Source organism: Furipterus horrens, unplaced genomic scaffold (genome assembly GCF_987537825.1).
Source record: "Furipterus horrens unplaced genomic scaffold, mFurHor1.1.pri manual_scaffold_3, whole genome shotgun sequence".
NCBI classification, from domain to species: Eukaryota; Metazoa; Chordata; class Mammalia; order Chiroptera; family Furipteridae; genus Furipterus; species Furipterus horrens.
This window is the reverse complement of record NW_028327173.1, coordinates 204,911,709-204,924,060: the sequence shown is the minus strand read 5'-3', so window position 1 is coordinate 204,924,060 and position 12,352 is coordinate 204,911,709. Positions and strand designations below refer to the sequence as shown.

General features: G+C 55.2%; 1 protein-coding gene across 3 annotated transcripts; it reads left to right on the top strand.

The window, feature by feature from the left end:
* Positions 1–1,562: 1,562 nt before the first annotated feature.
* Positions 1,563–12,058, top strand: SERPINA10 (serpin family A member 10). Of its 3 annotated transcripts, none has more exons than XM_090272135.1 (5): positions 1,563–1,621; positions 4,355–5,105; positions 6,634–6,865; positions 9,578–9,728; positions 11,700–12,058. In XM_090272135.1, the coding sequence occupies exons 2-5, from the start codon at positions 4,403–4,405 to the stop codon at positions 11,889–11,891; spliced, it is 1,278 nt and encodes a 425-aa protein (XP_090128261.1). In that variant the 5' UTR covers positions 1,563–1,621; positions 4,355–4,402; the 3' UTR covers positions 11,892–12,058. The 3 variants fall into 3 exon arrangements, with proteins under 3 accessions (XP_090128261.1, XP_090128259.1, XP_090128260.1); XM_090272133.1 differs by having other exon boundaries at positions 6,592–6,865; XM_090272134.1 differs by having other exon boundaries at positions 4,351–5,105; positions 6,592–6,865.
* Positions 12,059–12,352: the final 294 nt, after the last annotated feature.

Sequence of the window (12,352 nt, the reverse complement as noted above, 5' to 3'; positions counted from 1 at the left end):
GACCGAAGCCCTCACGCTCTTTCCTGTACGTTTCGCTGCCTTCCTTATAAAGGTCCACTTCTGGATGGCAGCAGTTTTAAGAGCCGTCCAGAAGGTCAAATGCACCGCGAGTACTTTGATGCCTCTTCTGAAGCCCCAATGACTGCTGACATGCTTCATAGCATTCACACTCCTGGTTCCTCTCAGACACTTACTTGGTAAAGCTCACATGCCCCCAAGCCTGTAGAAATTAGCCCTGCCTCCCCTGCTGAGGTGCTGCCCACCAGCTGCAGGGGACAAGGCAGGCAGGTCAAGGCTGTCTCCTGTGCTGTCTGAGCAGAGAACCCCAGGCCCAGCCTGCTGTCTGCACTGTGACCCCATAAGGTAGGTTTTGCAAGAGAGCGGACACTGCCCCAAAGGCACACCGGAAATTTGTCAGAGCGCTTCTGATTCCCACAAACATTTGGGGAGTGTTACTTGCATTTAGTGAATGCGGGCAGGAGATGCCAGCCGTGCTGAGTATCACAATGAAGTGAAATGACTCAGACATCCCACATCAAGCCACTATGGGTGGAAAACCCTTTCGTTCATAAATTATCGGAGCCTAGACTCTCACAGTCCCACGGGTGTTTTATTTCCTAGAAAAACATTATCTTCCACCAAGGTTTTAATTTCCACTGAATTTTCTATGAAGATAATGACCGTGTAAATGAGAGGAAGATTTTTTTGGGGGGGGGGGGGTTACCAAACATGATTCACCATTACAGAAAACCACATGGCCAGTAGTAAATCTGATTGTCGGACTGCACAACGGGGTGCATCACAGAGGTTCTCAAACCGGCCCCACATCTGACGGCGTCATTCCGTCTTCTGGTGTGGTTATGCTAGAGCGTTCACATATTAAAAGAAACATTCACCTCCATATTGTAGTTAGAGCAGCATTTTGCTTTGAAAGCATTTTCATGGATACCTTATATTAACTATAAATTTCACATCAGGGTAGTAAAGGGCACGTGAAATATTTATATTATAAAAAGGAGAATCATAAGTCTGAGAATTTTTGCCTTAAAGGGTCTCCATCAGCCTTGACTTTAGGTACTTGAGGATTCCAGGCTCGTGACTTTGGCGCAGTAGGAAGTTGACCTTGGGATGACTTTGTGTTGCTCATAGCCATTTATCTGCCTGCCTCTCCCACTCGACTGAAAGTTACTTGGGGGTGGGGGTAGCAGGTCTTAATCATCTCTGCTCCACTCCTCACACGGCGCCCAGCCCTAGGTTGGGGACTCAGGAGACCTCCCCTCACAGGAGCTATTCAGCACTTGGGACAACTCCATCCACCCCAAAAGGAGCTGAATCTTAACCAGGGCAATGCCTGGAGTTGGGCAACAGAAGCTCTCGTGGAGGAATTTCCATCCACATTCAGGGGTGGAGGAGCAGCTGATGAACATGGGAAAGCTCTCTCCCTGTCTCTGCTTTTCCAGAAACGCCACCATCTCTGAGCAGGATGTTAATCAGTAATGGTCCCATGGGGAGAGTACTTTGGAAGGGCAAATATTTGCTGCAGGCTTTCAGCCACAAACCCCAACCTTCTGTCTTTGCCCTGAATAAAGGTCCTTCCCAGGCACCCGGGGGCCACTCACTGGTAAGAGACAGCAAATTGAAGGGAGACCTTCACAGCTTAACCAGCAAGGGATGGGAGGTGATGGTCTTGTCCTTTCAGGGGAGGGGTGGGGGCGTGCTAAGGCGAGGGGGTGGGAGTCTGGGCCGTGCCGGGCCCTCACGAGAGAGGGCAGCGGTGAGGTGAGAGGTGTGTTATAGACACAGGGGGCCTTCCTCTGCAGGGAGGAGGAAAGATGAGGCTTTTAGGTCATGAGAGTCTGTTCTTAAAACACTCACTGTTCAAACCACACTCAATGCCCTGGCTTTTTCTTCCTGCTCAGGTGAGTGGCCCCCCAATTCCAGGGCTGGGTGGGGGTGCTGCTTCAAGTACATCCAGAGCTGAGAAGTGATGAGTGAGCTATTGATTTCTTACCACTCGGGTTCTGTTTAGGATGAAACGTCCTCGGCATGCTTAATGGAACCCTGGCGCTTGAGGGGTGCGCCTGCATACACATCCTGTTCTGTTTAGTAGATGAACAATGAGCTTAGGGGTACGTGGGTCTGTCGAGTAAGCAGCGTGCAGGGTCACCCATGTATTCCTGGGCTGCCACTCCAAACTGAAGGAGCGGCTACGCAGTAAGACTTAGCAACTGGAAGGGGTGCTGGGATTGCTTCCTGAGCACTGTCAGAGAAGTGATCACACTTCAGGAATAATTTCTTAATTTACAAAGTAGCACTGAATAGTGTATACAGGCATGCCCTGTGATACTGTGGGTATTGAGGTTCCAGGTCGCAATAAAGTGAAGATCATAATAAAGTGAGCCGCAGGAATTCTTTGCTTTCCCAGTGTATACAAAAGTTATGGTTAGCTCTGACCGGTGTGACTGAGTGGGCTGGGCATCGTCCCACAAACCAAAAGGTCGCCAATAAGATTCCCAGTCAGGGCACAGGCCTGGGTCGCGAGCCAGGTCCCCAGCTGGGGGCACGCGAGAGGAAACTGATCAGTATTTCTCTCACATGTTAATGTTTCCCTCTCTCTCTCCCTCTCTAAAATAAAAAATTTTTAAGTTATGTTTATAGGATATGGTAGTCTATTAAGTGTACTATATGTTATGTCTAAAAAATAATATATGTATCTTAATTTCAAAATACTTTACTGCTAAGACATGCTAAGCAACATCGGAGCCTTCAGTGAGTCCCAGTCCTGTTGCTGGCGCAGGGTCTCACCTTGGTGTCGATGCGAACGCAGTACCTGCAAAGCACAGTAGAATGAGGCGCGCCTGTATAGTGGGGGCATGAGCCAGGGGTCCGTTCGGATGTTGCAGGAGGTACTAGCTCAGCATCTGCAGTGCCGAGTGAGCTACTGAACTTGGGCTTGACATTTAGAATTGCACAGAATTCCCTAAAAACATTTAAGAAACATAGCAGAAGTATTTCACAGAGTAAGGTGGAGACTTCGGTCTGTCTGACGTCTACTGTGCTGTTTAGCATAAGCGAGAGTAGTGTACAGGGGCCTGGGGCCTGGTGGTGTTTTGTACCAGGCGCAGACGAGGACACAGCCCCCTGCCTCAGGGATGGGGGGCCTGGGAACTTCACCTTGTCACCACATGTTGCTACAGGTGGCCTGGTTTAGGATACGGGTCTCTATTGATGGGAACTCCCCTGAGGCCTGCAGCCTCCCCTGCCTGATGACCACTGGGCTGACTGGTCCTGCCCCAGCCAGGCTCCCCTGGGGCAGCGGGTCCAGGAGAGAGGGAGGATGCATCTCAGTGACCTGCTTAGCCAGCCTCTGGGGTGCAGACCTGGTGCTGTCAGCCGGACGCCGGGCGCAGAGTGGGGAGACCGTCACGCAGCGCAGCCCAGCCCGCCGGTGTTTACTCAGACGGAACCCGTGCAGGGGCTCCGGAGCCAGGCTCCGTGCTGAGGGTGCGAGGGAGCCGGAGAGGGGTAGGGGCTGTGTCAGCTAGCGGGGAGGAGCGAGGGGATTGGGGACCCCCTGCCCGGGCTGGAAGGCTGGCTCCACACCTGGGGCAGTGAGAGGGAGGACATACTTCACGGGTCACTGTCCCCCTGAGGACTTGATGAGGTTGGCCCAGGCCTCATGCAGAAAAGCTGGCTAGTCATTTCCGTCCTGGGGGACGCCAGGAACAGTGAAGGAAGGAAGACCTGCAGGGAGCTGTGCGGCCCGGCCCCAGGGCTGCAGGGCAGGTGCAGGGGCCAGAATTCTGGTCACCGCGTCAGGCACTTTCAGCACTTTCCCTTTTCCTGGCTCTGGTCGCTACCTGGACCCCCTAAGTCCCCAGCCAAATATGCCACAGACCCAGGTTCCTGAAACCCAACTTGATGGGCTGCTGCTGGGCCCAGTGGTCGAGGGCAATGAATCAACCCGACCAGTGAAAGGTCTGTGAACCTCCCACCCCCAGCCCTGCTCTGACCCACATCTGGTCAAGCCTGGGACCCAGACCACGACCTCTTTAACCCACCCCTTCTGGGAAGTTGTGGAATGAGAGGGAAAGGTTGGGGGAGGGCACAGCAGCTGCCTGTGGGCTGGCAGAGAAGGGGACCCGGTGGAGGTCTTGTTCTATAAACCACTGTCACCCCTCCTTGCTCTGGGTCCCCCTGAGGGGATTTGGCTGTAGGAACAGGATGTCAGCCCCTGCCCACCCCACCCCCAAAGGCAGGAAGAGGGGTCCCTGGAGGACCGTCCCCTAACACAGGGATGAGTGGCTACATCGGGCATTAAAAACAATCCCTTCCCTGTCTTCTCCCGAGGAAGTCTTGCTGCTGAAGAGAAGTGCTCCTTGGCCCCAGGCTGGCTGACCAGATGAAGGTGACGCTGCGCTTCCTGCTCCCCTGCCTCCTGGCCGAGGTGTGGCTGGTGCCCGGCTTGGCCCCCGGTTCCCAGTCCCGAGAGGCCCAGGCAGGGCCAGAGACTCTGCAGACCCCCACTGAGCAGAATGAGACCTTCCAGGGAGTGTGGGCCCCCGGAGGGGAGCAGGAGGAGGAGCCCTGGCAGACGGACAGCGGGCACCGGCTCTGTGAGGAGACCTCCAACTTGGGGTTCAGCCTGCTGCGCAAGATTTCCATGAGGCACGAGGGCAATGTGGTCTTCTCGCCGCTCGGCCTGTCCTTGTCCATGGTCGCCCTGATGCTGGGGGCCACGGGGCAGACCAAAGCCCAGCTGGAGAGCGCGCTCCTGCAGACCCAGAACTGGACCTGGCCCGGGGACCTGCCCACCCTCTTCCGGCAGCTCCGGGAGCGCCTCTCCCACAACCGGGAGCTGGGCCTCACCCAGGGGAGTTTGGCCTTCATCCACGAGGATTTTGATGTCAAAGAGACCTTCCTCAATTTTTCCAAGAGGTATTTCGATACAGAGTGTGTGACGCTGAATTTTCACAATGCCTCACAGGCCCAAGGGCTCATGAATCATTACATTAACAAAGAGACGCAGGGGAAGATCCCCAAACTCTTTGCTGAGATTAACCCCGACACCAAATTAATTCTTGTGGATTACATCTTGCTCAAAGGTATTGCGATAATGTTCTGCTCTCCAGTCTGTCCCTTCCTTTCCTGCCTAGACAGTGTGGGCTTAATGCCAAATGATTTCCTAGGAAGAGTTTTCAGGCGTCGGAAACAGATTAAAATGGGCATTCTGGTGTATGATGTACCAGGCCGAGAGCAGGGTATGGTCATTCGGTGCCCCCGCCCTGGTGACCCACGTGCTCAGGGTCCTTAGTTTCCCAGGCACCTCTCCGCAGCTCTCCCCGCCTCTGATATTCCAACACCGGGAATCTTCTGGGTCATTGAAAGTAGGCAAATGATGGAGAGGTCTAGGGTTACATCTTTGCTCCTTCACTCTCTCCTTTTGTGACCTGGGGTGAGTGACAAAGTCTCTCGTCCTCAATTCTTAATGTAAAAAATGGGGACACTCCTATCTACTATACAGATGAAAGTGAGGCTCAGAGAGGTTAGCTTGGTCAGGGTCACATGATAAACAGCAGAGGCCAAATCAACGAGGGGGGTGGTCTCATGCCAGATCCTTTCCATCCGGCCCCTCTAACAGGGCACTGGACTTGTGTGGCCACCGCTGTCACCGAAGGCTGACACTAGGGACTTGCAAAGTTTGGGAGGAGAACGTGCTTCCAGTTGGCCTGGCCACAGACCCAGGACAGAGGTCTGTGTAGTCATGCTGCACAGGCAGGTGGCCTCCCCGAGACCATGTGACTATTTGTCGGCGAGGGACCCCTCCTCTCAGAACCGCCCTAAGCAGCGATGCGTGGGGGATGCCATCACCTCAGTCACCGTGGACTCTGCCTGCACGTGGGCGCACACTAACTAGACAAAGGGCAGTCGGAGGGCCCTTCACGAAGACACGGGCGGGAGAGGCCCAGTCCTCTAGGCTGCAGCTCAGCACAGCCAGCAGATTAGGAGACACCTCCCCACTGTCCTGGGCGATTCCAGTAGGGCCTGCAGGGGGATCCGTGTTCTGCCAGCTGGGAAGGAGACGGGAAAGGCTGAACTTTGGGGAGTTTATTTTGCCTGCCTGAGCTGTGGCCAAAACAAACCTCATCAGGGACTGCCTGACCCAGCTGGGGCAGAAAGCGGGGTAGGACCCTGGCTCTCTATGACAGTGGTTTTCAACCTGTGGGTTGTGGCCCCTTTAGGGGTTGAACGACCCTTTCACAGGGGTCGCCTAAGACCATTGGAAAACACATATATAATTACATAATGTTTTTGTGATTAATCACTATGTGTTGATTATGTTCAATTTGTAACAATGAAAATACATCCTGCATATCAGATATTTACATTACGGTTCATAACAGTAGTAAAATTACAGTTATGAAGTAGCAACGAAAATAACTTTATGGTTGGGGGTCACCACAACATGAGGAGCTGTATGAAAAGGTCGCGGCACTAGGAAGGCTGAAAACCCCTGGTTTATGACTTTAGCAAGAGCGATGTTCTCCAGGAGGGTGGTTTCCACAGCGTGTTCTCTTCTCACCTGTTCAGGGAAGTGGCTGACCCCTTTTGACCCTGTCTTCACCGAGGTAGACACTTTCCACCTGAACAAGTACAAGACGGTTAAGGTGCCCATGATGTACAGGGCGGGCAACTTCGCCTCCACCTTTGATGAGAACTTCCGTTGCCACGTCCTCAAACTGCCCTACCAGGGCAACGCCACCATGCTGGTGGTCCTCATGGAGAAAGTGGGCGACCACCTGGCCCTTGAAGACTACCTGACCTCAGACCTGGTGGACACGTGGCTGAGAAACATGAAAACCAGGTACAGCAAGTCCCCTGAGCCTGTCCCAGCGCAGCCTTCCCGTCTCCGCCAGCACGCACTACCGTCTGGTGGGCTAAAGGCCGCCTCCCTTGTGACATGCAGGCACCCTGAGAGCCGGGGCTGCGTTTGTCCTGTTCTCCGCTCCACCCCGGCACCTCTCACAGTGCCTGGCCCTTGCAGTCACTGGGCCAGCACTCACCCAGGTTCTCTGTTGCCAGACACTGTGGGACATGCCCAGTGAAGCCCTCATGGATCTAACCTAGTGAAGGGAGACAAATAAGTCCAAGTTCAGGGCAGGTGATGGGGGCACCAGCAGGGGGGCAGGGGGCAGGTGATGGGGGCACCAGCAGGGGGCAGGGGGCAGGTGATGGGGCACCAGCAGAGGGGCAGGGGGGCAGGGGGCAGGTGATGGGGGCATCAGCAGGGGGCAGGGGGCAGGTGATGGGGGCACCAGCAGGGGGGCAGGGGGCGGGTGATGGGGGCACCAGCAGGGGGCAGGGGGCAGGTGATGGGGGCACCAGCAGGGGGCAGGGGGCAGGTGATGGGGCACCAGCAGAGGGGCAGGGGGGCAGGGAGCAGGTGATGGGGGCACCAGCAGGGGGCAGGGGGGCAGGGGGCAGGTGATGGGGGCACCAGCAGGGGGCAGGGGGCAGGTGATGGGGGCACCAGCAGGGGGGCAGGGGGCGGGTGATGGGGGCACCAGCAGGGGGGCAGGGGGCGGGTGATGGGGGCACCAGCAGGGGGCAGGGGGCAGGTGATGGGGGCACCAGCAGGGGGCAGGGGGCAGGTGATGGGGCACCAGCAGAGGGGCAGGGGGGCAGGGGGCAGGTGATGGGGGCACCAGCAGGGGGCAGGGGGGCAGGGGGCAGGTGATGGGGGCACCAACAGGGGGCAGGGGGCAGGTGATGGGGGCACCAGCAGAGGGGCAGGGGGGCAGGGGGCGGGTGATGGGGGCACCAGCAGGGGGCAGGGGGCAGGTGATGGGGGCACCAGCAGAGGGCAGGGGGCGGGTGATGGGGGCACCAGCAGGGGGCAGGGAGCAGGTGATGGGGGCACCAGCAGAGGGCAGGGGGCGGGTGATGGGGGCACCAGCAGGGGGCAGGGGGCAGGTGATGGGGGCACCAGCAGAGGGGCAGGGGGGCAGGGGGCGGGTGATGGGGGCACCAGCAGGGGGCAGGGGGGCAGGGGGCGGGTGATGGGGGCACCAGCAGGGGGCAGGGGGGCAGGGGGCGGGTGATGGGGGCACCAGCAGGGGGCAGGGGGCGGGTGATGGGGGCACCAGCAGGGGGCAGGGGGCGGGTGATGGGGGCACCAGCAGGGGGCAGGGGGCAGGTGATGGGGCACCAGCAGAGGGGCAGGGGGCAGGGGGCAGGTGATGGGGGCATCAGCAGGGGACAGGGGGGCAGGGGGCAGGGAGCAGGTGATGGGGGCACTAGCAGGGGGCAGGGGGCAGGTGATGGGGCACCAGCAGAGGGGCAGGGGGGCAGGTGATGGGGGCATCAGCAGGGGGCAGGGGGCAGGTGATGGGGGCACCAGCAGGGGGCAGGGGGCAGGTGATGGGGGCACCAGCAGGGGGCAGGGGGGCAGGGGGCAGGTGATGGGGGCACCAGCAGGGGGCAGGGGGGCAGGGGGCAGGTGATGGGGGCACCAGCAGGGGGCAGGGAGATGCCAGGCAAGGCCTTGTTAAGGTGGTGGCAGGAAGCAAGTCCCGGAAGTGAGGCAGGACTGTGTGGATGTCTGGGTGAGAGACAAGTGTCACGGGGAAAAGTGAGACAGTTCTGGGATGGGACAGTGCCTGGTGGGTTTGAGAGACGGCACAGCAGCCAGGAAGGAGATGAGGTCAAAGAACCAGGGGCCCAGTCACCCACGACCATACGTTATAGGCCCCAGAAAAGAGCTGGGCTTTTCCTGAAGGAAATGGGAAGCCGTGGGGTCTGGCAGTTGGGGTCTGAGCAGAAGAGCAGATGGTCTGATCTGTGTTTCGAGGAGCCGCTCAGCCCCTGTGCTGGGTAAAGACACTGTTGCAGAAGGTGGGAGGGGGACGGGGAGACCAGTCAGGAGGTCACTGACTTCCTGTGACAATCTGGATCAGGATGCGGCCCCCTGAGCTGTGGGGCGACAGCGCAGGGATGAGCCACGAGGTGACAGGGTGGACGTGGGTGAGAGAGAGAGAACGAGGGGGACCAAGTGAGCAAAGGGAAATGCCACTGAGTTCCTACTACACAGCAGGCATTGTCCCGGGCGCTTATATTGCATCCAGCTTTTCCGATGACCCTGGGAAATCGGTACTGAGATTTCTGGCTACACGCCACAGGATAGGAAACTGACTTCTTCCAGACCAATGCAGTGTCAGTCGCTAGTGTTCGTGTTCTTTATGTTTGAGCCACAGAACTCGTCTTTCCAAACAGGGTAAAAATTTCAAAAGAGAGCTCCAATGTATACGCACAGAGGCTATCAGCATTTCTCTGGCTACAGATACACAAGGGGTTGAAAGTTCCCGGCACTGCCCTCTGGCCACCCTCCCCAGACTCCGGAGGTTCTCCTGGAACCCCGGGGGGGCTGCAGAACTCAGGCACTGAACAGGCCGCCATCACCCCAGGGGCCACAGGGTTGCTGCAAGGAGCCATTTGGTTTGGGCTGTTTTGAAAACATAGGGGAATGGATGCCAACTGTCCTTGCTACATTTCACCACTGTACGTACTCGTACCGCAGGAATATGGAAGTGTTCTTTCCGAAGTTCAAGTTCGATCAGAAGTATGAGATGCACGAACTGCTTAAGCAGATGAGAATCAGAAGGATCTTCTCACCCTGGGCCAGCCTGAGTGGACTCTCAGCTACCGTGAGAAATCTGAAAGTATCTAAGGTGAGTCAGGGTGTGTGACGGGGACCCAAACTCTAAGTACGAAATGGGACCAAAGCCAACAAATCTTTTTGCCAATCATTTTAATGTTGATAAAATACCAACGTGTAGTAGAAATTTCGATTTAAATTCTGAAGACTTGAAATAGCACCCAAGTTGGATGTTTGGAGAGTTTTGCATGACGTTATTAAAGCATTAGTTCGGCTGATTTAACTTCTGTTACACAGGGCTCTCCCTCTTCTCGCCCACACGCTCAGGGAGAAACTTAGCCCTGAAAAGGAACTGATTCACAGATTCATTTTTAAAAATTATGAAATTACACCACTTGCAAGATGAAAGGAACCCCCAGAAGTCATCTGCCCACTTCCTTGCTGGAATCTGCTGTATAATATCCCTACAAACTAGCCCTCCAGTTCCTTGGCTTGTTCCCCGCTCCCTCCCTTTCTTTTGATGCTTCCAGCGACAAGGAACTCAACACTTCTTTCAAAAGCAACCCAATCCATAAGTGGCTAAAATTTATTTGGGTTTTTTTTTTTCCTGACCTCTAACACCTCCCTAACTCACCCTCTTTGGTTCTTGTTCAGCCTCTAAAGCTACAAAGAGCAAGGCAGTCACCTTCCACAAGGAATCCCTTCCACTCATCTGCTGTCCCAGTGGAAGCCCCTTTGGTTTTGAGGGGAAGCTCTGTCCATTGTTCAGAGCAGCTCCGGCCATCTCAGGGAACCGTTTGGCGTTCTGGGGCTGCTCATTAACGCCAGCAGCAAGCCCCCAGTCATTATGACCATTGAGAAAATGGCCCGATGTTTCCAAACGGCAGCTGCACCTCCCCACGTTCTTTCTTAGTTGTGGGGTTTGGTTGATATTTTCCCATAGAACTTCATTTCCTATTTCCAAGAGCGATGAAAGGTGACATCCACCTAAGTGGGACTCAGTAGGGTGACCACGGCCTGCAGTCAGGCCTTACCACGTCAGGGAAGGTGAGACAAATAGCCACGGCAGGCCTGCAGACCAGCAGCTGGAAGAGCTGCTGTGAACACGGGGAAAATGGAAGCCATGTGCTGTTTTATAGTTTAAATTGCAAACCGCTAAATATTCTCCCTCTGTTTGCACCGGGAAGTAAATTTTCACTCCAGGCAATGAGGGAGTCTCCAGGTGTTATTACTCTGATGCTTCTGCCACCCACATAACCTAAGGTTCCTGGACAAAAAAGTTCCTGCCAACCATGCATGACAGGTGGCCTGAGTACAGGAAGCCTTCAGGGACCCCAGGGACTCCTCAGAGCAGAGCCAGGGGCTGCGAAGCTGCCATAGAAGACTAGCCACACCTCTGACCCCACCTGGTCTGCCAGAAGGAAGGTCAAAGTATTCAGGGGCTCCAGGCACTTGAGAACCTTCTGGAGGAGCACTAGCTCCACTCAAGAATCAGTAGCACACCTGGCCGCTGTGGCTCAGTGGATTGAGCATCGGCTGTGAACCAAGTGTCACTGGTTCGATTCCCAGTCAGCGCACATGACTAGGTTGCACGTCAGGTCCCCAGTTGGGGGTGCAAGTGAGAGGCAACCACACAGTGATGTTTCTCTCCCTCTCTTTCTCCTTTCCCCTCTCTCTGAAAATAAATAAAAGAACAAACAAATAATTAATAATAATAAAAAAAAAAAAGAATCAGTAGCACGCAGTACATGTACATGCTCAGGAAGTATTTGCTGATCCGATGTCTGTATGAATGAACTGGCCGGAGTCCTTGGGTCCACACCGGTATCGGGTTCCTGGGGTCTCCTGGCATTGTTTTGGGGCTGTTAAGGCAAGTCACTGGTGTAATCACAGAGCACTCCTATCAGCACAGGGGCCCTGTACCACTCTTTCCCAGGAGCATGGCCCGGTGGGTAGGATCACAGCAGAAAATGTCAAGGAGCTCAGTGAATTCCCTCCTCTGCACTGGCACCCAAATGGCCTTCCACTCTGTCTCCTTCCCTAGGTTTTACAAAGAGCGGTGATTGAGGTCGATGAGAAAGGAACTGAGGCGGCGGCGGCAACCCTGTCAGAAATTATTGCTTATTCCATGCCTCCCATCATCAAAGTGGACCGGCCATTTCACTTCATGATCTATGAAGAAACCTCTAGAATGCTTCTGTTTCTCGGCAGGGTGGTGAACCCAACTGTCCTGTGATCTGTGACAAGCATGAGGACTTGGTGCACAGCAGATGCTGAATCTGAGCTCTGGGAACCCACGCAGGACACCAGCTCTGGGTGGCAGAAGGGATGGACTCCTGTCCTCTGCGAGGCTGAGCCATTCTTAGATAAATCCGAGTATTAAATTCCAACTCATTTTAAGGAGATGTTTGTACAATCTGTTTGGTACTTTCAGCCTGGTTCTAAGAGCCTTGGTTGTTGACTGAGGACGAGCCTGGGAGACTATGTTTACCTTTCTCTGTTACTCGCGTGTCTAGACTTGGAAAATGGTAGACCAGGACACCATTCCAGAGGAAGCCTCTGGGAGGAAGACTCCAACACATTCCCCATAAGGCCCATGCTTCACTGTCTTCACTTCCCTCCGGTGCAAAATAAGTAATCTAGTAATCTTCCTTATAATCTAGTCTAGAGTCACTTCTTGCTGACTAATATTAGGAA

Excerpts from the sequence above, each read along its gene's own strand:
- SERPINA10 (XM_090272133.1), top strand. The coding sequence starts at position 4,403 with ATGAAGGTGACGCTGCGCTTCCTGCTCCCCTGCCTCCTGGCCGAGGTG. Across the intron at positions 5,106-6,591 it reads GGATTACATCTTGCTCAAAG|GGAAGTGGCTGACCCCTTTT; the intron begins GTATTGCGATAA and ends TCACCTGTTCAG. Across the intron at positions 6,866-9,577 it reads CTGAGAAACATGAAAACCAG|GAATATGGAAGTGTTCTTTC; the intron begins GTACAGCAAGTC and ends CTCGTACCGCAG.